The sequence below is a fragment of the Scheffersomyces xylosifermentans genome (assembly GCF_036884685.1).
Source record: "Scheffersomyces xylosifermentans strain CBS 12540 chromosome Unknown RJT20scaffold_3, whole genome shotgun sequence".
Taxonomy (NCBI): Eukaryota; Fungi; Ascomycota; class Pichiomycetes; order Serinales; family Debaryomycetaceae; genus Scheffersomyces; species Scheffersomyces xylosifermentans.
In genome coordinates, this window is record NW_027042941.1 from 1531256 (window position 1) to 1559201 (window position 27946).

Sequence of the window (27946 nt, forward strand, 5' to 3'; positions counted from 1 at the left end):
TAGAACTAGCAAGTTACAAATATAGAGTGAGTCAATAGGAATATTATAAACGCTGACTAAATCAGATGTTACTTATTTGTAGTCATAGAACCAGTTTCTGGCAAGAACGTCCACCATTTATATAAACAGGTGTATAGTTAGACTTACATTATGCTCTTGTTACATTTACACTTATATACTCTCTGTTATATTTACTCTGTTATACAAACTCTGTGGTTAAATTTACTCTCCGTTAAAATTTACTCTCTGTTTGAATTACTGTCTGTTCTATAACTCTCGTTTCCCTTATCTATGCCTCATCTCTCCCTTCGTATCTTCCTTTAGCCCTCCCTATATCTACTACCTCTTCCCCCTATTCTCCGTTCTCCCTCTTTAACTGCCTCATCTGTCAAAAACCATCTCACTAATATTCTCGGTAATTTCATTTCATCTCGGCAGTTCTGTGTGGAGATTCGGCACGGAAAATGGAATCTTACCCCATGTTTCGTCCCCCACCGTGAATAGCTTATACAGTGCCAGGCATAGTCGATAAAATATAAAACCATCGGACTTCGCTAGATAGCATATAAAAGTAGAAAATCGTCATTAGGAAGAAAATTTTTGTTTCAAGTATAGTTATAGTTTTATCGTAGAAGTTTATATTACCCCTAAAAACATGACATCGTCGATTCCCACCAAGCAGACTGCTTATGGCTACGTTGCCGGGTCAAAGCAGCTCCAGAAGTTTGAAAATCACCCTGTCGCTGTCCCAAAAGAAGGCCAGGCTCTCTTAAAGATTGAAGCTGCCGGATTATGTATGAGTGACCCTCACGTTCTTATTGTGGGACCAATGGCATCTCGCCAAAAGTCGCCAGACAAGTTCGTCATGGGCCATGAAATTGCAGGGCAGTTGGTTCAACTCGGTCCTGGGGTTGATCCAGCCTTGTACAAGGTTGGAAGTCGCTACGTTGTAACAATTAACCAATCTTGCGGTACTTGCGTGTTATGTCGTTCTGGAAACGATGGTGCCTGTAGCGAATCGTTACAAGCCTATGGCTTGAACGATGATGGTGGATTCCAAGAATACATGTTGGTTAAAAACTTACGTACTCTATTGCCAATCCCCGACGGTGTCAGTTATGAAGTAGCTGCAGTAACTACTGATTCTGTGTTGACTCCGTTTAATTCTATTGAAAAAGTTAAGTCCTTGCTCAATCCTACCACAAAGGTCTTGGTAACAGGTCTTGGAGGCCTTGGATTGAACGCGGTACAAATCTTGAGCAATTACCATTGCCAAATTGTTGCTTGTGACATCAAGGAGGAAGCCAGAGACGTTGCCTTGAAGTTTGGCGCAAGTGAGTTCTATACTGATATCTTTCAATCATCTCACGAAAAGGAGTCATTCGACCTCTGTTTTGATTTTGCTGGTACTCAACAGACATGGGATGCAAGTCAAGCCTACGTTAAGACCCAAGGAAAGATCATGATGGTCGGCTTGGGTAAAGCCAAGTTAACTATTAGAAATTATGAATTGGCAAGAAGAGAAATCGGTGTCATCTTCACTTTTGGAGGCACTTCGACACAACTCATCGAAGCGTTAAGATGGGTCGCATTAGGTAGGATAAAGCCAATTGCTAAATTGCTCTCTATGGATGAATTACCCGAAAATATAATAAAGTTGGTACAAGGAAAGATACAGGGACGTGTTGTCTTTAGGCCTTCTAAGCTCTAGACTTTAGGTAGTTGCTTGTAATAGTTAATAACAAAAGACTAAGGAAGCTGCAATATAGTTGTAGCATCTCATCATTGGGGCAATATACATTCTAACCCAATGGCATAGACACTACAATGTAGAAGAACGATATTTCACCAAGTGTAATTGAACAGGAATATCACCTATCTCGTATTTCATTATTCTGATTTATCTTTAAGTGAGTCTTTCACATCAATCTGGGAAGTCAAGAGAATGACTTTGAGTTAATATATATTTGGTTGCAAAATATGTATTGAGAACTTTAGCACGGTCGCTAATGGACACTCATATAGCGTTTATGTGCATTTTTCTGCTATATCGAAGTGGTTAAAAACACTATATATCCAACAACATGGTAAAATACACCACCATGTAAAGATTAAACAACTATCCCTTGCTTTAGTGCCATCTTTAACCATAACCACCATTGGCAACTAAATTCAATAAAATCACGTGATGGTGTTTGACCGTTTTGTATAATCCCGTATTTCGGGAGAACGAAATGGAAGATGGTTGATTCTCTTCTTTTTGCTAATTGGTTTATCATATCGATAATGGCAAAAAAAGGAGGCGAAAACACTAAGAAGGCCGCTGGTAACGCCAGAAAGGCTGAGCAAGCCAGCAAAAAGAAGCAGGCTGAAGACGCTGCTTTGGAGAACGAAGAGGCTAGCAAGTGGGAGGATGGATCAAAGAAAGGTAACAAAAAGAAGGAAGATGAGCAATTCAAGAAGGAAGAGGCTGCTCGTAAGAAGGCTGAAAGAGATGCTTTATTGGCAGCAGAAGAATCTGCCTTGCCATCGAAGCCTACCAATTCAAAACAAAGAGGTGCTGCTAAAGTGGCTGCTAAGAGAACCGGTAAGATCGATGATTTCCTTGATTTCAATTCGGACACTCCAGAATTGAGTGCCAGTGGTATTGACAGTGCATTGGAAGCATTGGCTTTAACTGGAAGAGACGCTGGAGTTTCGTCCAAGGACATCGATAAGCATCCAGAAAGAAGAGTTAAGGCTGCTTATGCTGCATTCGAGGAGAAGAGAATCCCTGAACTCAGAAAGGAGCATCCTGGCTTGAGATTACAACAGGTTAAGAACTTGGTTTTCAAGGAGTTCCAGAAGTCGGACGAGAACCCAATGAACCAGGCCACTAACATACATTATAACGCCAACCAGCAGGAAATAGAGGAGAAGAAAAAGGAGGTTAGAGCCAGCAAGGAGAAGAAATTCGCCTAAGGCGTATCTGGCAACTCCCCATTTGAATGTTAATGTTAAGTATTACAATTTGTATGTTAGTAGTATCTATACATCTGTACTTGTAGAAATAGCAAAGTTAACACTAGAATATAGTATAATAGTATAATAGTATAATAATACAACAATGCAAATTAGAATTGTTATTTCAGAGGAAGATGATGGCTCGTAGGTGACAGTCAACACAAGAAAATGATAACTATTATGTGAACCATTCCTCCATCATATTATGTTGTTGGATTCCGACAAAAGATGGAGATCTTAGGCATTCTACAAATCACTGTACAATTCTCATAATTCTGATTTATCTCTGTCACTTTTATCTCACTCTCTCTACTCCCTCACTACTACTACAACTACTACAAGTACTTTACAGCCTCAATTACTTCTTTCAAAACTCAACTCTCACCTACACCTCTCACATACTCACTTAATTACAACTCTCACATACATCTCTCACATACTCACTGAAAAATACACTCCCTTCTTTCACCTCACCTTCTTCACTTACACGCGCACACTTGCAAACTCTCACTAATCTCACTACACAGTGAGCAGGTCCCACAATAAAGAAGAAGAAAAAGTGGTGTCAAGAAAACCACCATCCCAAAAAATCGCTAGTATGAAATGGAGAGTGGGGTTACCCGGACATTTTGCCCAAGAAAAATACTGGCAATTGTTTTTCCCTAACGGTATCAGGCGGTAGCAAAGGTTTTTAGTCTTCGGGCAACGGTGTAGAGATGGTTAGAGACGAAAGAGATGGGTTAGATACAAAACGTAGTTGACAGTATTTCGTAAAAGGCATGAAACTGGACATTGTGAATGAATTCCCGATAAACCGGCGCGGTCTTCCTCCAAGGATGTCCCAACATATCTACCAACCTGGCTTAGGGGATGCCGGATACTGTTCTCGTTCATGCATATGCTCATCATCTCCAAATGGCCCAAATGGCTTTTGGTTAAATCTGCCAGTTTCATAACTCACAGCACAGATACACGATTATTAATATTTAGGTTCCGGACGACGCCATGCGGGACAAAAGAGCCACTTGATGTCATTTCAGAAGTGCTTACTGCATGTTATAATATAGAAGGTGTATCTACCGAACCCGCTAGTTAACTCTCCTCTTCCTCCTCCTCCTTCTTTCCTTCTCTTCCTCCTCCTCCCACCACCACTCCTCCTCTTCTCTAATAATAGCCATCTGTCACTAAGTCCCATGCCAGAAATCACTAAAGTTCTTTTTTTTGCTCACTAACAATCCCGTAAATGTAGGTTGTGCGCGTAGTGGGACATGGTCCCGGAACCACCTCTGGGTACAGACTCCATAATAATAGAGAAATAAAGCATTAGAAGGTAATTAAGACATAACAACGTTAACTAAAGAATATATTCATAGCAAAAATGAAAAACTAGTAAAATTATGGAAACAATCACCTCAAATACAAACCACCAAACACTGAACCCTTTTTTCTATAAACTTATCAAAAATGCAACATTAACCCACCGCCTTCCACCATTTGCTTGACCTTCTTCCTCTGCTCTCACTAAAGTCTCTTCTCTGGACGCTGCTTCCACGGCGAGTCGTGCCCTCACCACAACAAGTGCGAGTTGCAACAAAAGTATAAATACAGATACAAACCCTCCAAATCGAAAGATGATGGCAGTAAATACAGGCAAATAAACACCACTATATCGGAGCTAGTGTGTTGGTTCACTCGGTGTAATTAGGACTATAACACAACAGCTGTGCGAATTGACTCCCGCTAACATTAACACCATTGCAGCCGTCCCTCTATTTCTGTTTGTTCTTTTCACAGCTTAAGCACACCCAGATCTAGACCGTGCTTGCAAAATTTATTGAAAACAGATCTCCAGGACTTCCCAAGGCTGAGATAAAATTCTGCTTTCTTGTGGCTATTTTTGCTCCGAATAGTCAAACCGTGTACCTTGAATCCATAACCCAAAATATTTTCAATTGTAAATCAACGGGACCCATCACTTCATATTCCCTATAATACAGGACATATATGAATAGTTTGCATTAGAACTTTCACAACACATACTTCACCACATTGCATTTCACCAAAAACCACTTACAAGACACATATTCCATTGTCTTAGCTTTCCTTATTACATATTTTCATTAGCATTCTTCCTTTTCCACATATGTCATGTCAAGATTAGATAGATTGGTGGTGCTATTGGAAACAGGCTCCACGCCCTTCATTAGAAATACAGCAGCTGACCAGCTCTCCGACTTGGCAGAGGGTCATCCTGAAGAAATACTAAGTTTGTTGGGACGGGTCTATCCTTACTTGAAATCTCCAAAATGGGAAACCAGAATAGCTGCTGCCAGAGCGTTCGGCGGAATCGTCAATAACGCAGACCTTTGGGACCCTAATTCAGAACAGTCCATCAAAAAAGAAGAAACAGAAGAAAACTTAGTGAAACGAGAACAAGTCGAAGACAATATAATAGAAGAAGCCTCATCTATAAAGGTAAAAATAGAACAAGCCGAAGATGAGGTCAAGCTAAAGCTTGAACAAGACGAAGAATTACAAAAACTTGATAATAATCTCAGCTCATTAGTTACATTCGACTCATTTGATCTTAAGGAAATCCTCAAAAGTGGAACTCGGCTCTTGGCCTCTAAGTCTGACGATTTGCCTGACTTCGATTCACTCGATGAGTCAACTTTAGTAGGAAAAATTAAGAAGCGTAAAACTTCCCTTGTTAAGGATGAGGAAAATATAGAAATGAAGTCTGAGTCCTCGACATCGCCTCCTCCAGGAAGTAATTTGTCTGCCCCTCCAACGCCAACATCATTGAAGTCAGAAATGAATATCCCAGAGGTGGACTCGGCTCTGTCAGGAAAACTGGTTTCTTCTGTGCGATTGAAGGCGATGCAAAAGAGAAGAGCAAAGGCCAATGCTAAATCCAATGCCAACAGAGTGAAGCAGGTCGACATATCTCAGAGTTCTATTTCAAGACAGCTTGTAGTAAGCGGAGAAGGTCTTGCTGAAGAAAACGGTAATGGCGATACTCCTCAGTTTGACATAACGTCACAACAGGGTGGTGAGAAACTTGTTGTCGAGACAAGAGCCCCGGAGTTGTCGCCACTTCTCACGCAGCATAGCAAAGTATCTGGCCTTGTATGGCAATTCCAAGGAGTATACGAACTACTCCTCGACGACCTTTTCAATGATAAATGGGAGATAAGACATGGTTCTGCATTAGGACTTAGAGAATTAATCAAGAAGCATGGAAAGGGAGCTGGTAGAGTAATGAACAAGCCACTCGAAGTGAATGACAGAAATAATGCTGCAACATTAGAAGACTTGGCCGTAAGATTATGCACACTTTTCTCATTGGATCGTTTTGGAGATTACGTCTCGGACACTGTAGTTGCTCCTGTGAGAGAGTCTGGGGCCCAGACTCTCGCTGCATTATTGATTCACTTGGACAATGACACTGTTATACGAACTTTTAAGTGTCTCAATGACCTTGTTCTACAATCAGGACTCGTGACCAAGTGCTGGGAAGCAAAACATGGTGGAATGCTCGGTGTGAGATATTTCGTTAGTGTGAGAACGGATGTGCTCTTAGAACACCCAGAACTATTAGATGAAGTAGTTAACATGGTTCTCCATGGATTACGAGAAAGTGATGATGATGTACAATCTGTTGCAGCATTAACTCTTACTCCAATTGCATCTCGATTTGTATCCACAAAGCAGAATTTAATCCACACTCTTTTAAGTGTCATTTGGGACTGTTTGACCAACTTGCGAGACGATTTGTCTGCATCTATAGGTTCTGTTATGGATCTTTTGGCTAAACTCTGTACTCATCAAGAAGTGATATCGATCATGCAAAAGGACGCTCTAGAGAATAGTGAGAATTCTTTTGAAAACCTTGTTCCCAGACTTTTCCCTTTTTTGCGTCACTCCATCACGAATGTAAGGAAAGCGGTTCTCCGTACTATCATCGAGTTTTTATCTATTTCAGACCCCAACACTAAGACATGGATCAACTCTAAAGCTCTTCGATTGCTCTTCCAGAATTTATTGGTTGAACAAAATAGTGATGTGTTGTCGTTATCAATTACAGTATACGAGAACTTCATTTCTGAAATCGACAGCAATAAAGAAATCATACAATCAATGGATACCCTCTTCGAAGAGCAGTATCAACCTCTTTTAACGTTATTGATGACTCCAATTGGAATTGCAAGGCATAACTACCAGATGAACACCAACTTGATCATACGTCCATCAGGACATTATCTTGGTGCTCTCGAAGACGAAGAAAAAAGAGGCAAGAAAAGAAAGCCGTCATCGACTGACAATTCGGATATTCCACCACACGCTGACGAATTGAGAGTAAACATTGACGCACCTATATTTAAAGGTGATGTAATGCTCGTTGGCTATGACAAGTTTATTGCAACCAGAAGTGCAGCCGCTCATTCGTTCGGTGTAAGCATGTCCTATTTGTCTTCTGAAGATCAACTAAATAAAATCTTCCAGGTTCTTTTGACTTATTTGAAATCTGCACACGCTACATCTAGAATGCTTGCGGCTTTAGTCATACAAGAATACGCAACAGCATTAAAATCTAGAAATTTAACTCCTTCATCTGAAGCGGTGGAACTTTTCACTGAACCCCTCATGCTGGTGTTGCAAGACCCAGAGACTTTACCTCATTTCCGTGAACTCGTTCCTACATTAAAATCCGTGAGAACTTCATGTTTACAGCTTTTCGATGTTTTCCATTCCATTGCGAAAGTTCCATTGCCGAAGATTCCTCAACTACCTGTGGTGGTACAAGGTGACTCGGAAGCAGGGCCAGGAGCTTTTGGATTAGAAAATGCAGAGAAGCTTATAAATGAAACATTCAACAAATTGAAGAAAAGTCTAAGTGCTACGTACCGGTTGTCTGCAAACCAGGCTCTAGAGGATGCAAAACACCGAATTATAATAGCAATAGATGAAGCCAGAGCGGCCAAAATAAGCAGGACAACTAGTATACTTTCATCCTACTCTGCTTCAATCCTTGCTCTCTCTGGTGTGCCAAAGAAACTCAATCCAGTGATTCGTTCGCTTATGGATTCTATTAAGCAAGAGGAAACTGTTCTCCTTCAACAGAAATCGGCCCAGGCGGTCGCTCGTCTCATTCAAGAACTCATTAATGTTGGAAAGAACGGTGCTTCTGACAAAATCGTGAAGAATTTGTGTGCTTTCTTATGTGTTGACACTTCTGAAGTTCCAGAATTTCATCACAACGTTATCTACAAAGACAATATTCTCTCCTTGAGAAAGGAAGAAGCTAAAACCGATCCAGCTGACATCGCACTGCATGAGAAAGCTGTTCACGATGCTAGGATTAAGCGTGGTGGTGCAATACTATCCCTTGAAGCTTTGTTAAACATCTACAGTGCCTCTTTGTTCGATAAGGTTCCTAAGTTAAAAGAAATCATGCTTGAGCCTTTGAAATTGTTGAAAGTCGCCTCATCAGAGGAAGTGGTGAAAGATGAGCTCAAGGGACAAAGCATTATAGATGCTTTGGGAGTACTTCGCGCCTTACTTCCGAAGTTGGATAGTGCGTTGTTTGAACAAATAGCAGCGGTTTTACCTTCACTTTTGCCGGGCTTGCAATCTGAGTATTCAGTATTTAGATATTCGACTGCTAAATGCTTTGCCACAATATGTTCGGTTGTCCCTACGAGGGCCTTTACGTATCTAGTCAAGCATATTTTGCCTATGTTAAACAACGCTGGTGCGATCAGAGAGAGACAGGGTGCAATAGAAACTATTTACCATATTTCCACAACTATGGGGTCTGATATTTTACCGTACATAGTGTTCCTCATTGTTCCTGTTTTGGGTAGGATGTCCGATTCTGATCATGATGTCAGAGTTTTGGCAACTACTACATTCGCAGCCATCATCAAGTTAGTTCCGTTAGAAGCTGGAATTCCAGACCCAGAGGATATGCCACAAGAGCTTCTTGAAGGTAGGGACAGAGAAAGGGACTTCATCCAGCAAATGATGGATCCAACCAAGATTAAACCATTTGACTTGCCGATTTCCATTAAAGCAACCCTTCGTAAGTACCAACAAGAAGGTGTGAACTGGCTCGCATTCTTGAACAAGTACCACCTTCATGGAATTCTTTGTGATGATATGGGATTAGGAAAAACATTGCAAACTATATGTATTGTATCCTCTGATCATTATCTCCGTTCTGAGAAGTTCAAAGAGAGTCAATCACCTGAGTTCAGACGGTTGCCCTCGTTGGTTATCTGTCCTCCGTCGTTGACTGGTCACTGGGAACAGGAAATCAACCAATATGCACCATTTTTGAAGGTTCTTATCTATGCTGGTAACCCCAGTATTAGGGGTCCACTTCGTAGTCAAATCCCGGATGCGGATATTGTCGTTACTTCTTACGATGTTTGTCGTAATGATGTAGAGCACATAACCGAGTACGATTTCAATTATTGTGTCTTGGATGAAGGTCACATTATCAAAAACGCTGCGTCCAAGTTGACAAAGTCAGTCAAGAGAGTCAAGGCTGAGCATAGATTGATTCTCTCTGGTACTCCTATTCAAAACAATGTTCTTGAATTGTGGTCTTTATTTGATTTCTTAATGCCAGGTTTCCTAGGCACAGAGAAGATTTTCCATGAGAAATTTGCTAAGCCGATTGCAGCTTCCAGAAACAGTAAGACCTCCTCCAAAGAACAAGAGGCTGGAGCTTTGGCATTGGAATCATTGCATAAACAAGTATTGCCTTTCATGTTGCGTCGTCTTAAAGAGGACGTCTTGTCAGATTTACCACCGAAGATTATTCAAGATTACTACTGTGAATTGAGTGAATTACAGAAGAAGTTATACAAGGATTTTGCGACGAAGCAAAAGTCCACAGTACAAGAAGAAGTGGCAAAAGAAGGAGAGAAGGAGGCTAAAACCCATGTCTTCCAAGCATTACAATATATGAGAAAATTGTGTAATCATCCCGCTTTAGTCCTAAATCCAGACCATCCAAAATTTGACGAAGTCAACAGATACTTAACTACTCATAAATCTGAATTAAGAAGTATCGAGCACGCTCCTAAGTTACTTTCCTTGAAAACCTTACTTTTAGAGTGTGGTATTGGATCTACTGATAGTGACTATGCATTGAAGAATAAACACAAGCTGAAATTACAACAGCAGTTGATCACTGCTGAAGGAGTTATTTCCGAACACAGAGCATTAATTTTTTGTCAATTAAAGGATATGTTGGACATTGTTGAAAACGAGTTGTTGAAAAAGTACTTACCTTCCGTAACATATATGAGATTGGATGGTAGTACTGATCCTAGAGACAGACAATCTATTGTAAGGAAGTTTAATGAAGATCCTTCAATTGATGTTTTACTTTTGACTACCAAAGTTGGTGGTTTAGGTCTTAATTTGACCGGAGCCGACACTGTCATCTTTGTCGAACACGATTGGAACCCAATGAACGATTTACAAGCTATGGACAGAGCCCATAGACTTGGGCAAAAGAAAGTTGTCAACGTATACAGATTAATCACCAAAGACACATTAGAAGAGAAAATTATGGGATTGCAGAAGTTCAAGATGAATATTGCATCCACTATTGTCAATCAGCAAAATGCTGGGTTATCATCTATGGATACCAACCAATTATTGGATCTCTTTGAGGTCGATGATAGTGCTGGCATCAGGCCGGAAGAGCCTGAGCCTAATCCTGAGGATAGAAGAGAGGGTACTGGAGTTCCAGATGATCTTGCTGGTGGTCTTACCGGTAAAGCGGCTGGAGCCGTTGGAGAATTGGCTGAATTATGGGATGCTTCGCAATACGAGGATGAATATAATCTCGATAACTTTATTAGGACACTTAAATGAATCTCACGAAGTGCATTGTATCATTAATATGTGATAAGCAAGGTCTTTCGTGGGACTGTACTATAAAATATTTATACATAGCAATAAAAGTTTTGATTTGCCTACTAGAGGTATTGGAGTAGAAATAGAGACACTATTAATAGTTGATAAGCTTTTAAAGGGAAGGCAGAATTCTTGAAAAGGGGATTCTATCAAAGTTATTCAAATACCTGCAAATAGCTTCAAATGCAATGCCTGTTATATAAATAGAGCCACTGATTTAGTTCATTGCTGTCTCACTTTTGAGAATCAGACTTCCTGAGATCTCAGTAGTTGTTGAGATCTCAAACCAAATAGAGAAGAACAAGAAATAAAAGTATCAGATCTTCCCTTAAGACTTTTTCTAGATCTCTCTCTCTCTCTCTCTCTCTCTCTCTCTCTCTCTCTCTCTCTCTCTCTCTCTCTAATAAATTTAAATTCCGCTTCTTCCACTGCAAATTCCCCGATTTAGTCTCATTTCTCTCCCTATTTAACCTTCTATCGCTCCCTTGTCTCCCTACACTCCCTGCCTAATGCGGAATCCTTCTGCTTCCATGCTCTGTGCACACTAAGAGCCGTTGTGAAATTTTTCTTCAACTGCAAATTACATTATGGTACATTGAATAAGAACTAAGAAACTACTAATAAAAGTCACTATCTCGAGAGGTCGTCGTCGCAAAGTACTTCCAGTACCACCAAAATGAATCAGACGGAAAGACTTGCGAAATTAGAACGAGACGCCGAAGAATCCTTCCCCTTTTTGGTGTCCGATGAGAAGTCCTCTACCCTTCGTACTCCAGAGGCCTTTGCATCAGAAACCCCAAAGGCACAGAAACATGTAGCTTTCGATCCCCAAAAGGCCGCGGTGAAACCTTGGGTTCACTTTGTAGCCGGTGGTATCGGAGGTATGGTTGGAGCCATAGTCACCTGTCCTTTGGATGTGGTGAAAACAAGGTTGCAATCCGATGTGTACCACGCCATGTACAATAAAACCCCCAAATCGTCTAATGCTGTAGTTAAGGCATACCAACATTTGAAGGAAACCGGATCAGTTATCCGTGAATTATACGTGAACGAGGGGTCAAGAGCATTATTCAAGGGATTGGGTCCTAACTTGGTTGGTGTGATACCTGCTAGATCAATTAACTTCTTTACCTACGGCTTCACCAAAGATGTCGTCACTAGAAACTTCAGTCACGGCGAAGAAGCCACTTGGATTCATTTGGTTTCCGGTATAAGTGCCGGTTTTGTCACTTCCACAGCAACAAATCCTATCTGGTTGATCAAAACAAGGTTGCAATTGGACAAATCTAAGGGCAAACACTATAAAAACTCGTGGGACTGCTTGAAGCATGTTATCAAGAACGAGGGAATCCATGGTTTGTACAAAGGCTTAAGTGCCTCATATTTGGGAGCTGTTGAGTCCACACTTCAATGGGTATTATATGAGCAAATGAGAATGTTCATTAACAAGAGATCTTTGGAATTGCATGGAAACAACCCAGAGAACAAGACTACCAAGGACCATATTTTAGAGTGGTCTGCTAGATCCGGAGCAGCAGGTGCTGCTAAATTCATAGCATCATTAATCACATATCCGCATGAAGTCGTCAGAACTCGTTTAAGACAAGCTCCATTGGAGTCTACGGGAAAACCAAAATATACCGGGTTAATTCAGTGCTTCAAGTTGGTGTTCAAGGAAGAGGGCTTGGCCAGCATGTATGGAGGTTTGACTCCACACTTGTTGAGAACTGTACCCAACTCCATAATCATGTTTGGAACTTGGGAGCTTGTTGTTCGCTTGTTATCTTGAGTTATTGATGTATTTTCAATACTGAATAATCTTTTCAACCACTTGAGTCTGGATAATAAGTCTCCGGTGGGTTTTTAATCAGTATTTTATGAAGAAATGAGATATCCGATGATATCATTCATGTTGGTCATGATTGTTCATAGTCACGAATATTTCTGCTAGGTAGCAGAATCCTTGTACATATTACTTGGGGTTTGTTTTCACAGAGTTGGTTCTCTGTTTTGCTTGTATATATTAGTGCTTTTTATATATCTGACAAAGTGCTGTACATATTAGGCAGTAATGTCTTGTAATAGAATAATACGTGCTGACTTTGTTAGCATTTGCATCTGAACGTTAAATTGTATATATTCGTATGCAAGGATGGTGGTTATGTTTGTTGATATGTTTTGTGCCTTGATCATCTAGTAATGGTTGACATTATTTTGTCCTTTCAACTAAGCTTCTGCTTTTTGGCTGGCAACTTGCCTATACTGACTAGATATGCCTCTTCCTCTGGGGCCAAATTGGACTCTTCGTCATCAATTTCTTCGGGCTCCGACCCTTCTATCTTCACTTCTTGAGCTATATCTGTTTTCATTATTTCTTCGTCACTGCTGTCTCCCTCCTCCTTTTCCTCGTCTTCGTCTTCTTCTTTCTTCTCTTCTTCATCGTCATCATATACCTCTTGTTTCGTTCTCTTTGTAGACCTCGGCACAAATGCTGTTATCACTTCCTTGGATTCGAATTGGGACAGAGATTTCACTCTATTCGGTTTTTCGGTATTCTGTACCAACTTGTAGAATCTCGGCGGTTCACCTTGTGGAAGAACCACATCAAGTTGCGATAGCACTGGATCTACTTCATATTTCGTATAATTGGTTGGTTTTAACGGCTTGGTGAGATTTGGCAAGGGTATAACCAATTTTTCATGCAATTGCAGAGCTCCAGGCACTTTTCCCAAGGGATTCAACTCGGGATTAAAGTAGATAGACTTCAGGCCCCATAATTTGGTCTTAGCAATCAACTGTTGCTTCTGTTTCTGTTCTTCTTGAGCTAAAAACGCTTTGATTTTGGTTTGGTGAAGATTATTCTTCTGAATAAACTCCCAGTCTTCTTTTAATCCCTTCAAGTGTTTTCTATCCCGTTCCGAGAGTACTTCCCGGTCTTTCTCCAAATTCTGGATCTGTTTGTACAATCTTATAGGGTCTACAGATTGTAATCTCTTTGATCTGTAGAGGTTTTTCTGTCTTTGTTGGACTTTCTGTTGGTGCTTTTGTTCACTTTTCTTGAGTTCTGCTGAGAGACTCCAATTTCCTCGAATCATGGCCAGTTTCGTAGATTTACGGCACTGGAAGTCAGTATTTCATGGGTTTCATTAAAACATAGAAAGTTGTATTTGAAGATTTGAAGTGACCGTAGAACCGGGGGTGAAGAGGTCACGTTCTTAAGTAGTTAAGAAGAAGAAGGAATATTAAGAAGAAGCCTCGGAAAAGAACAAACTAATTACTATATACGGTCATATATATAGTATATACAGTATGTATATTCCTTATATATATTCCTTATATATATTACTTATAAATATATAACATATCCCATCATTCTTCCTCCCTTTTCCTCTAATTAATGAAAAAATACATTCATTAGAATCCCTTCTTCTATTATAATCATATTCCCAAGTTTCAACTTTTAAGTCACTCTAAAACCATCATTTTTCAGTACCCTTATACCTCTATTCTATCTCTCCATACATTAGCTTAACATAACCACCGGAATTTCCTCTGTCACCTCTCAAATCCTCCAAATCCTCCAACTTCCGACTCGCACCGATATCAGTTTTCATTCACAGTTCAGTTATCATGATGAAGACATATGTTATTCATAGTATAAGTCGAGCTATAAGCGGTATATTGTAACTTCCGCCGAGCATTAAAATGAGCCAGACTCCAGTATCAAGGAACAACGTTCCGGTGACGGTTCCCGTTGACAATTCGCAAATACCCACGGACTCTCTTGAGTCCATCAGAAACAGACTTAACCAAGTCCACCTCTCGCTAAGAAAGCTAGCAGAACAAATAAACCTCCACAACAGACACCCGAACAAGGTGAAATTGCCCAACTACGCACATCTCCAGAACCAGTTCCAGGTTTTGATCACTCAATTAAGCTCAATAGCGTCGAATCTCAGTGCTAACGATGAACTCTTGAAGAATACAAACGTGTATCCAACTCCACTGTTCCCCACAACACAGCAAGAGGGACTTTTGACCACCTTATTGAGAAAGAAGGCATTGCCAGAAGTGTACGAATGGATGGACAGCGCATTAAAGAAGATAGAAGTGGAAGGTGGGGCCAGTGTGCAGAAAGATGATGAGTTCGCCCAATGGTGCTTTGCCAAAGTTCAGGAGTTACGGGACGAGTTCCAATTCTACGGATTTCATACGGTAGATGAGCTCGACTACTTGGAGACGGATGAAGGAAAGAAAGAAACTCAAGCAAAGAAGCAGCAGGAAAGAGATAGGGAAGATGCCGAATTGAATATCACTGCTGGAGGGAAAAAGGGTATGACGCCCAACCAGGTTTTGAAGTTCATGTGCCAAGGAGCCGTCAATGTCCATTAGATAGAATTGGAAGTATTATAATGGCAAGAGCCTGATCTATATAATGAAGAATTATGAGTATTTCAGAATAATGATTTCAGAATAATGAATTTCAGAATAATGAATTTCAGAATATTGAATCATTACACAGTTGTCAGATCTTGAAGAGGATATCACCAGGGAGTCTTTGTTGGTTACAAGAAGTATACTGAGCTACGCCTATACGATACGATCTAGTTTGATATGTTCCTAGTCACGCCATCGAGGGAGTCACTACCCTTCTATTCTAAATGACATTCTCATAAGAATGGGCATATCTGTGCCGCTGAATATGTACTAATATACATGTAAATAGCTGTATAACTCTGGTATTTATTCCAGTCTATATAAGAAATGCAACTAACAACGACAATGAACTAGCGAAAATCAATATCATAATATCATATCTTTCATCTATCCCTCGAGGTCATAGTAGGCTTCGTAGAAATACAAAACCGAAAACACGAAGAAGGCAATGGCTCCACCCAAGGTGACATTTCTCATGGAGATCTTCTTGGCCAATAACTTACCTCCAATGCATGCAGCTGCGGTGCAGACTCCATGGCCAACAATACCACCGAGGATAACTGCCCAATAGTCGGAACCCGCAGCCATAGCAATAGTAGCTATTTGAGATCTGTCTCCCCATTCACCCAAGAAGGTCATGACAAACACTTGAATCCACACTGGAGATAACACAAATGAGGCCAAATCCTTGACCTGACCACCAATCTCAGTGTACCACTCTTTCTTGGCTGCTGCCTTTGACTCTCCTCCTTCTATGTCGTCTAACTGGTTATTAAGCTTGGTAGACGCGATTTCGTCTTCGACTTCTTGGAGTTCTTCTTCAACGCCCAAATCCTTGGACATAGCCAACCCTTCTTTCAACAACTTGTACCCGAAAACCACAAATAACAATGACGCTAAGAATTGGGTCAATCTTCTGGAAATCAAGCTGGGCAAAGCGTGGCCGACCACACCCGATAATACAGTCATAATCACCAATGACGAGAAAGCTGCTGAGAACACTACGAAACGGGAGTATCTCATGGCCATTAAAGCGGCGATAAGGAATGTTTTGTCTCCGATCTCAGACACTATAATCATCGATACCGACATCAAGAACGAGTTGTAGGAGTCAACTTTCTCCTCTTCTTCGTCTTGGGAACTGCTGTCACCGGAGTTGGACCGGTACGGCTGCAATGGTTGTTTGGCATGGGGCGGAGTTGGGTGGTTGTCCTCGGGGTCGAGTTGTTTCACACCCAACTTGGCTGCTGGCTTTCCTACTGGGATCACTTCGGCGTTCAAGTCCTCCGACAAGATCAACCCTTCGGAGCTGGCCTTGGAGTCGTCGGACACTGCGAGAGCCAAAGCTAATAGCGATGATAGCAACACGGTTCTTGCGAGCTTCATGATGGAGTTTTCAAAGCGTGATTTCTGTGCTTTGCTATATGAAAAACGAGACTTTCACCGACTCTTTGCTGTCACTTAGCACTGGTAGAACCCACCAACCACGAAAACGCTGATGGTGATTACTTGTCACCAGAGCTGAAGAAATCGGGCACTGCCAATTTTTCAGGCCGCCCACGAAAAAAATCAGTGCGATGAATCGGTGAGAGAAGAGAAGATAGCGAGAGATTAGTGGGGGGAACGGTTGTAGTAGGGAAGGTGAGTGGAAAATGTGAGGCAGATGTGAGTGATTAGTGAGGGAGGGGTGTAATGGGGAGATGTGACGGTGTGAGAAGTGAGAGAGTGAGTGGTGAGTAGTGAGACAGTGAGTGGTGAGTAGTTGAGGCAGGATGAAGGATGCAGTGGTACGGAATTAGGGCCACGCGACAACAATAGAGAGAGTGATGATACTGACAGGATGTATTGGTTCTGAGAGTGAAAATACTGAGACTTGATACTGACAGAGCTGATGGAGTGTATTGATACTGAAGAGTGTATTGATACTGAAGAGCGTATTATGCTGAGAGTATATTGATGTTGAGAGTGAAGGTACTGACAGAGTGAAGGTACTGACAGAGTGAAGGTACTGACAGTCTGTATTGATAGTGACAGACTGTATTGATCCTGAGAGAAGAGACAATACTGAGTCTTCATACTGAGAGTGTACTGATACTGAGAAGAAAAAGCGACTGTGCAGTCAGTGTGACACTAAGCTCGTACTGACTAAGGATTCTTCACACTGATGATGACAGAAAAGAGAGAGAAGTTGCTGCCATGCGTGTAATGAAATGGTGAGAAAAATATACAACAAAATGAGATCATAAGGGCTTGGGGTACCAAATGGGATGGGGCCAGCAATTATGGGATGTCTTGGTTATATCTTTAATTGTACAAAGACAAACTCTTATTTTCATCATTAAATAGTACAATTGTATATATATAGTTACATCTATGTATGTATATATATATAGATATCATCTATATATCCCATCGACTTCACTTCTCTCTTGCGACAGTACATACACCAATTACAAAAGACAACTCTTACAGAATAAGCTCTCGCTACAGGCTCGCTTTCAACTTTCTTCGTGCATTGCTGTGTCATAATGTGTTCTCTATGCCTATACCCTCACTATGCCTATACCCTCACTATGCCCTCACATTCCCTCACTATATGCCCTATATCCGCCCCACTTCTCCTACGCGATCTTCCCCCTGAGACTCATCACTGTCATCGCAACCTGCTGATTTCTCGTGGTAAACACACGCGAAAAAAATACTTCTATCGAGTCTTCGGCACCACAACTCCGACGAGATCCTCCCGAGGGAATCAGACGTCAGCAATTGGTAAGCAGCTCATAACCGTGGAAATGATGACCATTAGGTGTAGTATATGTTGGAAGTTGTATGTACGGTTGTATGTATACAGAAGGATTTTGGGGAATGGATAGATAGGGAAATCATAGGAAATCTGCTATTTTTGCACTTGGAAATTCTCAGATAGGCTCGCTCCCCCGCTCATAGTCTATAGCACTCATTCTGTTCATATCACAGTCATATCCCACCGACTTCCATACTTTCCCCTCTACAACGGATCAAGGCACAATGTATATTGCTGTATGGGGACCCTGCGGTCATGTAAACGATTTTATGAGAATAAATATTATAAAAACGAAGATATAAAAGAGTAATGCAAGTGCAACGCTGTGTTGCGGGAAGACTGTAGTATGTATGGGGGTGTACTATTCGTTATTTCAGATCCGACCAGGAAGTAGCGAAAGAAAGCCATCTCACTGTGAACGGCACGATTGCCATCTGGATGTTATGTCAAATGGCTTCTTTTACCCGTCTCTTTCCGTAATCTCTATCTGTTTAGTGGTGAGCGGCTGGCAATGGGTTGTCGACGACAACACCTTCTTTAACCTTACCGCCATCGACCCATCCTCCGTACGAGATGGACTCGTTCTGTTTCTTAAAGTCGTTGATTCTCTCAATCATAACTGGCTTGAACGACTTGATCAAACCTTGAATTGGCCAGGCAGCAGCGTCACCTAAAGCACAAATGGTGTGACCTTCAACTTCCTTAGTCAATTCGAAGATCATGTCAATCTCCTTCTCGGTGGCTTGACCCTTGGCAAATCTGTCCATCATTCTGTTCAACCAAGTCGTACCCTCACGACATGGTGTACATTGACCACAGGACTCGTGCTTGTAGAAAGCAGAGAATCTCTGGATGGCTCTGACGATATCAGTTTGCTTATTCATGACAATGACGGCGGCAGTTCCCAAACCTGAGCCAACGTCTCTAAGAGCATCGTAGTCCATCAAGATGTTTTCACACACGTCCTTGGTCATAACTGGAACAGAAGAACCACCTGGGATAACACCAAGTAAGTTGTCCCATCCACCCTTGACACCACCACAGTGCTTTTCCAACAACTCCTTCAATGGAATAGACATTTCCTCCTCAACGGTACATGGCTCGTTGACGTGACCAGAGATACAGAACAACTTGACACCTTGGTTTCTCTCTCTACCGAATGAGGCGAACCAATCTCCACCTCTTCTCAAGATTGTAGGTGCTACAGAAACGGTCTCGACGTTGGCTACAGTGGTTGGTCTACCGAAAAGACCAACACCAGCAGGGAATGGAGGCTTCAATCTTGGTTTACCGGCCTTACCTTCGATGGACTCGATCAAGGCTGTTTCTTCACCACAGACGTAGGCACCCATACCACGGTGAATGTAGATATCGAAATCGTAGCCCGATCCGCAGGCATTCTTACCGAGGAAACCGGCCTTGTAGGCCTCGTTGATGGCATTTTGCAATATCACGGTCTCGTTGTAGAATTCACCTCTGATATAGATGTATGCGGCGGTAGCATTCATACCACGACCAGCCAATAAACAACCCTCCACCAATTTGTGTGGGTCCTTTCTGATGATCTCACGATCTTTACATGTACCTGGTTCACCCTCATCGGCATTGACAACCAAGTATCTTGGGCCGACGTTCTTTTCCCATCCTGGAGGGTTCATGAACGACCACTTGAGCCCAGAGGGGAATCCAGCACCACCTCTACCTCTCAAGCCGGACTTCTTCATCTCGTCGATAATCCACTTGTCACCTTTGAGGATGATCTCCTTGGTCTTGTGCCAGTCACCCATTTTCTGAGCCGATTTCAAATCGTGGCCGTACTTACCATACACGTTCTGGAAGATACGGTCTGTGTCTTTCAATCCACCGTATGCTCTGTTGGGGTTAGCAGCAGGGTCGGCGATTGTGGCCAAGCCACGGCTCATGGCACGGGCCTCTAGTTTGATATTACGAAGCATTGCAGTGCGACTGTTGCTGGGTTTAGAGCAGTCTTGTGTGTCTACAAACGCTGGTTTTAACAGTAGTTATTATGGTACTCTCGAAATTTTTTCGTTTCTGTTTAGAGGTTGGTAATTGGATTTGCTGCTGTTTTATTGGGTGAGCTTGTGAGAGAGTGTCACGTGAGTGGTGAGGGAGGGACAGTGAGGGTGGGAACAGTGTGAGTAGTGTGAGTGTGAGTGTGAGTGTGAGAGCGGTGTTAGTGCGGTGTTAGTGAGAATAGTGAGAGTGTGAGAATAGCGAGAATAGAAAGAATAGTGAGACTAGTGTGAGAGTGAGTGGTTGGTTTAATATTTAAGAGACGAGTATGTGAGTGAGTAGTACTATAAATTGAGGAGAATAGCACTATAGGAGAGTGAGTAATTGGGGAGAGTAACTCAGAGTAAGTAATAAAGTTATCCAGATTAAGTGTGAGTAAGTACTAAGTTGGAGAGAGTAACACCATAAGAGGGTAAGTAATATACGGTATAGAGAATAAATGTGAGTAAGTAATATACGTTAGAGAGATTGAATGAGTGGGTGCAATAAGTTAGAGAAAGTAAGTGTGAGTAAGTATAATAAGTTAGAGGGAGCTAATGAGCAAATACAATAAATTTTAGTCATCGAATGAGAGGGTGCAATACGTAAGAGGAATGGAAAGAGGAATACATCAGTAGCTAATGAAAATTGCTAACATACTTGTCTGAGAATAAAAGGTTAGGCTGCTACAGAAACTGCGACAGATGGTGAGAAATATGAGTGATGAGAATGTGAGTAGAGCCTAGTAACCAAGAATGAGTTGCTACTGAGACTGAGAGTGCGTTAGTGATACTCATGGTTGGTACTTCTGACAGCACGTAACTGCCTTTTTGCATGAGAATGTGGGATTGTAGGATTGTAGCAGTGATTAAAAACGAATAGTAAGATCGACGGGATGCAATTAAGTGGTTTTCCTTTCAATAAACATATTAGTACTTCTTAGACGTTCAAGTCTATCTTTTCTCATGTGCTATATGCTGAATTGTTAAATACGGAATAATGAGTATTTACTCCAGTGACCAGCTACTCCAGTGAACCAGATATCACTACAACTCTTCCCTTTCTCCTATTTCTCACTCAAACCATCTTCTTCAAATATACTAACGATACAATGTAAATTGGGTAAACTACTATACTCTACCTCATCACATAGTTAAGTCCTTCATTGGCTGCAATATTCTCTGATTAGGTAAGCGCATTTACTAAGCGACAAGAAATTCTGCTCGGTGGTCGCATTTCTGCCGATTTGCAGCTATTGGGAGGTGGGGGAACAGCGATGATGGTGAATAGATAATGAATTGGAGATGGCAGATTCAATAAAGTTTATCGAAATTGACTTTATAAGAGCAGCTGAAAATAGCTCTACTAAAAATCCTTCTCAAAGATATCTTGAGAAGCAAATTAAACGTATCTTCGTAAGAACTGCCATACAACTGTTCCCCATTATTAATGCTTGTCATATCTTTTCATATCTACATTGCCAAATTCTACTGAAACCATGAAAAATACCAAACCACTCAAATCCTCGACCACTTGAGACCTTTATCCCAAACTGCAATGGGAATTCCCTTCAAAAACATTTTGACTCTGTACTTGACTTTCAAAGCACTCCTATCTCTGGTTTTCAACATTAACGGATAACCACACTCTCATCAACAACTGTTGTAATGAATACTTTCAATATTACAATATGTAATTCCTCCAGAGTACCACATTAATTACGAACGATCCTGTAATCTGATTTTCTAATCTACTACACTACTTCAATGGACTGCCACTTTACACTCACTAACCATCCTATCTCTACCACTAATTATTGCCCCACCTTTTCAACTCATCCCATTTGAAGAAAAGCACGTGACCACATTATTGATCTTCAAACCCATTCCAGTTTGGTACTTCACGACGCCTTGTAATTGACAGGCCTTCTTCTACTCTTCTTTCTCTACAGCAATGCCATGTCTCGATCGGGTCTTCTCTATCCCTTCCTCGCAGTGGCGATAGCAGTCTATTATTATGCGGTTTTTCAATACCAGGAAGGCCAGCTAACCTACCATTTCAAAAATGAAGCCATCAACCAAGCGTTGACGAATGGGGACAGCACACTCGCTCAAGCAGACATATATGACCCTATGAAAAAGGGCCACCAGAAACTCTCATCAAATGCATACATAGAACATCGTTCTCCTTTTCGGGATAGAACTCAAAGAGGTGCCGAGAATGCTACCATGGTCATGCTTGTACGTAATTCAGAGTTGAAGGGTGCTCTTGAATCTATGAGATCGTTAGAAGACCGATTCAACAGAAATTACAGGTATCCTTGGGTCTTCTTGAATGACGTTCCATTCACTGAAGAGTTCAAGGAACAAACAACATTAATGGCAAGCGGAGAAACTTTCTATGAGTTGATCCCGGCCCCTGATTGGGACATGCCCGAATTCATCGATAATGATAAGTTCGAGAAAAGCATTGAAGAAGCTATAAAGAAAGAAGTCATCTACGGATTTCTGAAGTCCTATAGAAACATGTGTCATTTCAATTCAGGATACTTCTATAAACAAGAACGTCTCTTGAATTATGACTGGTACTTTAGAGTTGAGCCAGATGTGGAATACATGTGTGACTTCCAGTACGATCCATTCACGTTAATGAGAACAAAAAATATGACTTACGGGTTTGTTATTGCCATTCATGAATACGAGAATACAATCCCAACATTGTGGGAAACTGTAGAGAAGTTTATGGAAAAATATCCTGAGTTGGTTCACCCCAATAACTCTCTTGATTTCATCACTAGTGGAGAGCTGGACTTAAACCATAACGTGCCATTAGTAAGGTCATCATCAAAATACAACTTGTGCCACTTCTGGTCCAACTTTGAGATAGGCGACCTCAACTTCTTCCGTGGAGAGGCTTATAACAAGTATTTTGATTTTCTTGATCAAGCGGGAGGTTTCTACTACGAAAGATGGGGAGATGCACCTGTGCACTCGATCGGGTTGAATATTCTAGCTGATAAGAATAAGATACACCATTTCGAGGACATTGGGTATTACCACCCTCCATATTTATCGTGCCCCAGTTCTGTAGATGTCAAGGCTGCGAAACGCTGTGTATGCCGCAGTCGTGGTTCAGACGGTGAAAAATTGGGAGCTCCGGTGGACGTCAACGTTTACAGTTGTCTAAGCAGATGGTGGAGATACGGCTCCGGAAAAACGTTTCTTAACGAGATAGACTATACATTTAATAATTAGAGGGCGGCTGGAAGATGTAAAAGTACGAAATATGAAGTTGCAGAATTTCGCCTAGCATAGAGTATTGACAAAAGAGCATTGAACAAAAGAGTTTTTTAACAAAAGAGCATTGAACACAAGATTATATATAGATATTTAAAGATATATTCTCACAACTTCATATGAAAATATACAACTCGTTGTACATAAAAAAATTACCATCGAAGAATTGCTGCAAAATTTATCTGTCGCAGAAGTAGAAACAAAAATTGACAATGTTGAAGACATGACAGATCTATATACAACTCTAATAGCAATATGTAATTATTTGAATATGTCTTGATACAACTGAATTTTATATCTCAACGTATGTCATTTCATTGAAACTAGCATCTTAAAAAATGAAATAGAGATCATCCTGTGCTGTGTGTCTTCTGCGTAGTTCATTATGTGAATGGAATAACTTACCATAAGAGTCCTCGCACTGTACAATATCTTCCATATAAAGGTACTCAGTAATGTGCTGTGTTGTAGAATAACTATTGTCATAATCTTCCCACCCACCCGAGTCCAGTTTACAATTCCAAAATTAGCAACTAGCTCACCTCTCTCCACCAGTCCATTAGCATTCCATAACACATAATTACTAAAACGGAACTCACCCATTTGCTGTAATTAGTACAACTATCGCCCATAACCCTCCCACCACACCTACTCCAGTATACACCAAAACAAAAAAAAAAGAGCAACCAGATCACCTTCTCCCCACCAGTTCATTAATATACCATGTCCCATAAAAATCACATCGATACAATACATCTAACACCCCACCCATCACTAACTACACAATCATACCAATCAATAACAATAATGTACTTCCTAATAAAAATAGCCAATATGAGAGACTCCGCAATTGGTAGCTCACCGTCATCCTGCACACAACACACACTAACAAATCCCGTAATTTTTTCTCTTCTCTTCGCATCGCATAAATTTTTCGATTGATGGTTATGTTAAAGAAGTGGTTTTGTTAGAGATACATTGATAGAGAATAGTAAAAAGCAGCAAAATGGCTAAAGGGGGATTGAAAGCACAGTTAAGTAATCAGCAATTAATTGCGTCTATCGACAAGTCGAAGTCGAAGCCCGTGATACAGAAACAGGAAGAGACTAAGATAGAGAAGCCCCAGCTCGCCGAAATCGTGCCTAAGCAAAGATCTAAGAAGGAAAAGTCCTCGAGCAAGAAGCAAGGCGAGTACGAAAGTGCTGCTTTGTCGAAGAAGGAACAGAGAAAGTTGAAACGGTTGCAAAAGCAGATCGAAGAAGCAGAAGAATTCGAGCAAGAAGCAGAAAATGATGATGAAGACGAGGAGGAAGAAGAGAACGATGATGAAGATGATGACGAGGAAGAGGGCTTAGACTTGGAAAGATTGGCAGCAAGTGAATCTGAAAGTGACATAAATGATGACGAAGACAAAGAGGATTCAGAAGACGAGGAAGAAAATGACGACGACAAAGAAGACGTAGAACAAGAGGAGGAAGAAGAGGAAGAAGACATCCCATTATCTGACGTCGAGTACGATTCAGATGCCGATATTGTGCCTCATACTAAACTCACAGTAAATAACATGGCTGCATTAAAAGACTCATTAGCAAGAATCGAGTTACCATGGGCCAAGCATGCATTCACCGAGCACCAATCTGTTGTCAGTGCCGAACAAACCGAGTCCGAGATTAAAGACATCTACGACGATACCCAAAGAGAATTAGCATTTTATAAGCAAGGATTGGATGCAGTTAAGCAGGCCAGATCCACTTTATTGAAGTTGAAGGTACCTTTCTCCAGACCTTTAGATTACTTTGCCGAGATGGTCAAGAGTGACGAACACATGGATAAGTTGAAGAACAAGTTATTAAGAGAAGCTGCTGACAAGAAGGCTTCTGAAGAAGCCAAGAAGCAAAGACATTTGAAGAAGTTTGGTAAGCAAGTTCAAAACGCTACCTTGCAGGATAGAGCAAAGCAGAAGAGAGAGACTTTGGACAAGATCAAGTCATTGAAGAAGAAGAGAGGAGCCAACGAATTAAGCAACGATGACGATTTCCAGATTGCTTTGGAAGAGGCCACTCGTGAAGACGGTAAGTACGGTGGTTCCGATAACAAGAGAAGAAAGCCAAACTCAAAAAGATTGGCCAAGGACTCCAAGTATGGATTTGGAGGTAAGAAGAGATTAAGCAGAGAGAACGACGCCACTTCTTCTGCTGACGTCAGCGGATTTTCTTCCAAGAAAATGAAGGGCAAGTCTGTTAGACCGGGTAAGAGCAAGCGTTCTAGAAGAAACTGATCTTTCCACCACCATTATGTATTTATAGAGCTATCTTGTGTAATAAAGTATAAGTTAAATTAATTTTTTTAAATTTTTGCAATCATTTTGAAATGTATTATCTGCATGATCGTCCAATCTCAAGTCGCCGATAATTGGATCACTATATGCAGTACACGAAAGTCGATGAAATTAGGGGGTATGTGAAAAGGGGAAAATTGGTGGAAAAATGATCTTAGAAGAGTCTATGTAAAAGGTATCACTCCTGGTATCACTGTGTACAACTTTTCCCGTTCAATTAGACACCTCCAATACCCTTTTTCTTGGGATTTAATATTATCACGTGATACATAATCAACCCAAAATTTGTTTGAGATCATTGGCCCCATGCAGGACCACTCGTCCAAAGCTCCTAAACGGTCGTATAACGCGGTTAATACGAAATAGTGAAAAACTCTATTAATGATAAGTAAATTCTTTTATACTGAATCTTTTTATTATTGTTGATAATCGTGTAAGGAAGTAAGAAAGAAGAATAATTGTCTTAAAAATGTCTAAAGAAGCCGTGAGATCGAGATTTACCTCGGTTTTCCCCCAATTGGTGGAGGAATTGAAGGAGATCTTGGTGCTGTACAAGATGCCCCAAGAGGCTATTGATTGGTTCGTCAAGAATTTGGACTACAACACTCCTGGTGGTAAGTTGAACAGAGGATTGTCAGTAGTTGACACCTACTGTATCTTAAACAAGACCACTCCTACTGAATTGAGCGACGAAGAATACCTTAAGGTGTCACTCTTGGGATGGTGTGTAGAATTGTTACAGGCTTATTTCCTTGTCGCTGACGATATGATGGATCAGTCCAAGACAAGAAGGGGCCAACCATGCTGGTATTTGAATGAGGGCGTCGGAAACATCGCTATCAACGATTCCTTCATGTTGGAAGGTGCCATCTACATTTTGTTGAAAAAGCACTTCCGTGCCGACAAGTACTACGTTGACTTGTTGGACTTGTTCCACGAGGTTACTTTCCAGACCGAGTTGGGCCAGTTGTTGGATTTGGTAACTGCTGACGAGTACGTCGTTGACTTGGACAAATTTTCGTTGGAGAAGCACTCTTTCATTGTCATTTTCAAGACAGCTTACTACTCTTTCTACTTGCCAGTTGCTTTGGCTATGTTCATGAGCGGAATTAACAGCGACGAAGACTTGAAGCAAGTCAGAGATGTTTTGATTCCTTTGGGTGAGTACTTCCAAGTTCAAGATGACTTCTTGGATTGTTTTGGTACTCCAGAGCAAATCGGTAAGATTGGTACTGACATCAAGGACAACAAGTGTTCTTGGGTTGTCAACCAAGCCCTTTTACATGCCACCAAGGAACAACGTAAAATTTTGGACGACAACTATGGTAAGAAGGACGATGCATCCGAGCAAGTTTGTAAGGATTTGTTCAAGGAATTGGGTATTGAGAAGATCTACAATGACTACGAAGAATCTGTTGTTGGTACTTTGAGAGAGAAGATCGAGAAGATCGACGAGTCCAGAGGCTTGAAGAAGGAAGTATTAACCTCATTCTTAAACAAGGTTTACAAGCGTTCAAAGTAGATGGAGGAGATAGAGGGTCCTGTACACTCATATATGCATAAAAGACGGACAGACGTCATTGATAAAGATATAGATTAGCAGTATCATGATAATGCATTTAATTAATTGTTAGGAATGTGCAGAAATGAATTTATTCAGTTCATTATGAAGCTTGGGAATGTAGAGATTAGTATTAACCTGTCATAGTGGAATGCTATCGATTGTGAGTGGTATTCTCATCGAAGATAAGAAATTCCAAGAAGTATGGAACCTTACTAAAGAACATATATTTGAAAAATACCTCCATAAAGGAAAGTCGGGTTATTGTTACAGAGGATTGGCCATGAGTAGTAAAACATGAGACTAGCTCTCAATGGTACAAGCCACCCATTGGGGTACAAACCTAAGGTTTCCAATTAGTTAGGAAAATCTTCAATGTCACATCCTCTAGGATTTCAATAAGATTGAGCTACAATGTGGACTTGCCATCACAATAAACATCCTTCTCTTTTCAAAAATCAATAATTAGTATATTGTGCGTTTTATGTATAAAGACGGAGGCTATCTCCAATGTGAAATAAATATCAGTACTGATAAACATGTATATAGCCAATTGG

General features: G+C 41.0%; 11 protein-coding genes across 11 annotated transcripts; 8 read left to right on the forward strand and 3 right to left on the reverse strand. All coding sequences in view use genetic code 12, as the record gives it.

Moving 5' to 3' along the window:
• Positions 1-655: 655 nt before the first annotated feature.
• Positions 656-1711, forward strand: RJT20DRAFT_134446 (zinc-binding dehydrogenase; the record flags this gene model as incomplete). Its single annotated transcript, XM_064918325.1, has 1 exon — positions 656-1711. The coding sequence occupies one exon, from the start codon at positions 656-658 to the stop codon at positions 1709-1711; it is 1056 nt and encodes a 351-aa protein (XP_064775230.1).
• A 442-nt stretch (positions 1712-2153) lies between these two features.
• On the forward strand, positions 2154-3126 carry RJT20DRAFT_127306 (uncharacterized protein). Its single transcript, XM_064916975.1, has one exon. The coding sequence runs from the start codon at positions 2242-2244 to the stop codon at positions 2959-2961; it is 720 nt and encodes a 239-aa protein (XP_064775231.1). The 5' UTR covers positions 2154-2241; the 3' UTR covers positions 2962-3126.
• Positions 3127-4651: 1525 nt separating this feature from the next.
• Positions 4652-11341, forward strand: RJT20DRAFT_127308 (DNA-binding ATPase). Its single transcript, XM_064916976.1, has one exon. The coding sequence runs from the start codon at positions 5152-5154 to the stop codon at positions 10897-10899; it is 5748 nt and encodes a 1915-aa protein (XP_064775232.1). The 5' UTR covers positions 4652-5151; the 3' UTR covers positions 10900-11341.
• RIM2 (Rim2p) lies at positions 11259-12947 on the forward strand. The gene has a single exon (XM_064919899.1). The coding sequence runs from the start codon at positions 11618-11620 to the stop codon at positions 12728-12730; it is 1113 nt and encodes a 370-aa protein (XP_064775233.1). The 5' UTR covers positions 11259-11617; the 3' UTR covers positions 12731-12947.
• On the reverse strand, positions 12948-14114 carry RJT20DRAFT_37545 (uncharacterized protein). The gene has a single exon (XM_064919900.1). It carries the CDS (start codon positions 14034-14036, stop codon positions 13164-13166), a length of 873 nt encoding a protein of 290 aa, XP_064775234.1. The 5' UTR covers positions 14037-14114; the 3' UTR covers positions 12948-13163.
• Positions 14115-14559: 445 nt separating this feature from the next.
• MED8 (Med8p) lies at positions 14560-15549 on the forward strand. Its single transcript, XM_064919901.1, has one exon. The coding sequence runs from the start codon at positions 14647-14649 to the stop codon at positions 15331-15333; it is 687 nt and encodes a 228-aa protein (XP_064775235.1). The 5' UTR covers positions 14560-14646; the 3' UTR covers positions 15334-15549.
• Positions 15550-16877, reverse strand: GDT1 (putative ribosome biosynthesis protein). The gene has a single exon (XM_064919903.1). It carries the CDS (start codon positions 16762-16764, stop codon positions 15766-15768), a length of 999 nt encoding a protein of 332 aa, XP_064775236.1. The 5' UTR covers positions 16765-16877; the 3' UTR covers positions 15550-15765.
• A 1584-nt stretch (positions 16878-18461) lies between these two features.
• On the reverse strand, positions 18462-20384 carry NDH51 (Ndh51p). Its single transcript, XM_064919902.1, has 2 exons — positions 20334-20384; positions 18462-20280 (listed from the first exon to the last, which is right to left on the reverse strand). Exon 2 carries the CDS (start codon positions 20134-20136, stop codon positions 18673-18675), a length of 1464 nt encoding a protein of 487 aa, XP_064775237.1. The 5' UTR covers positions 20137-20280; positions 20334-20384; the 3' UTR covers positions 18462-18672.
• A 1708-nt stretch (positions 20385-22092) lies between these two features.
• KTR2 (mannosyltransferase) lies at positions 22093-23633 on the forward strand. Its single transcript, XM_064916977.1, has one exon. The coding sequence runs from the start codon at positions 22153-22155 to the stop codon at positions 23446-23448; it is 1296 nt and encodes a 431-aa protein (XP_064775238.1). The 5' UTR covers positions 22093-22152; the 3' UTR covers positions 23449-23633.
• An 833-nt stretch (positions 23634-24466) lies between these two features.
• RJT20DRAFT_127316 (uncharacterized protein) lies at positions 24467-25850 on the forward strand. Its single transcript, XM_064916978.1, has one exon. The coding sequence runs from the start codon at positions 24497-24499 to the stop codon at positions 25766-25768; it is 1272 nt and encodes a 423-aa protein (XP_064775239.1). The 5' UTR covers positions 24467-24496; the 3' UTR covers positions 25769-25850.
• Positions 25851-26230: 380 nt separating this feature from the next.
• Positions 26231-27639, forward strand: ERG20 (bifunctional (2E,6E)-farnesyl diphosphate synthase/dimethylallyltranstransferase). The gene has a single exon (XM_064919904.1). The coding sequence runs from the start codon at positions 26298-26300 to the stop codon at positions 27348-27350; it is 1053 nt and encodes a 350-aa protein (XP_064775240.1). The 5' UTR covers positions 26231-26297; the 3' UTR covers positions 27351-27639.
• The last annotated feature ends 307 nt before the right edge of the window (positions 27640-27946 follow it).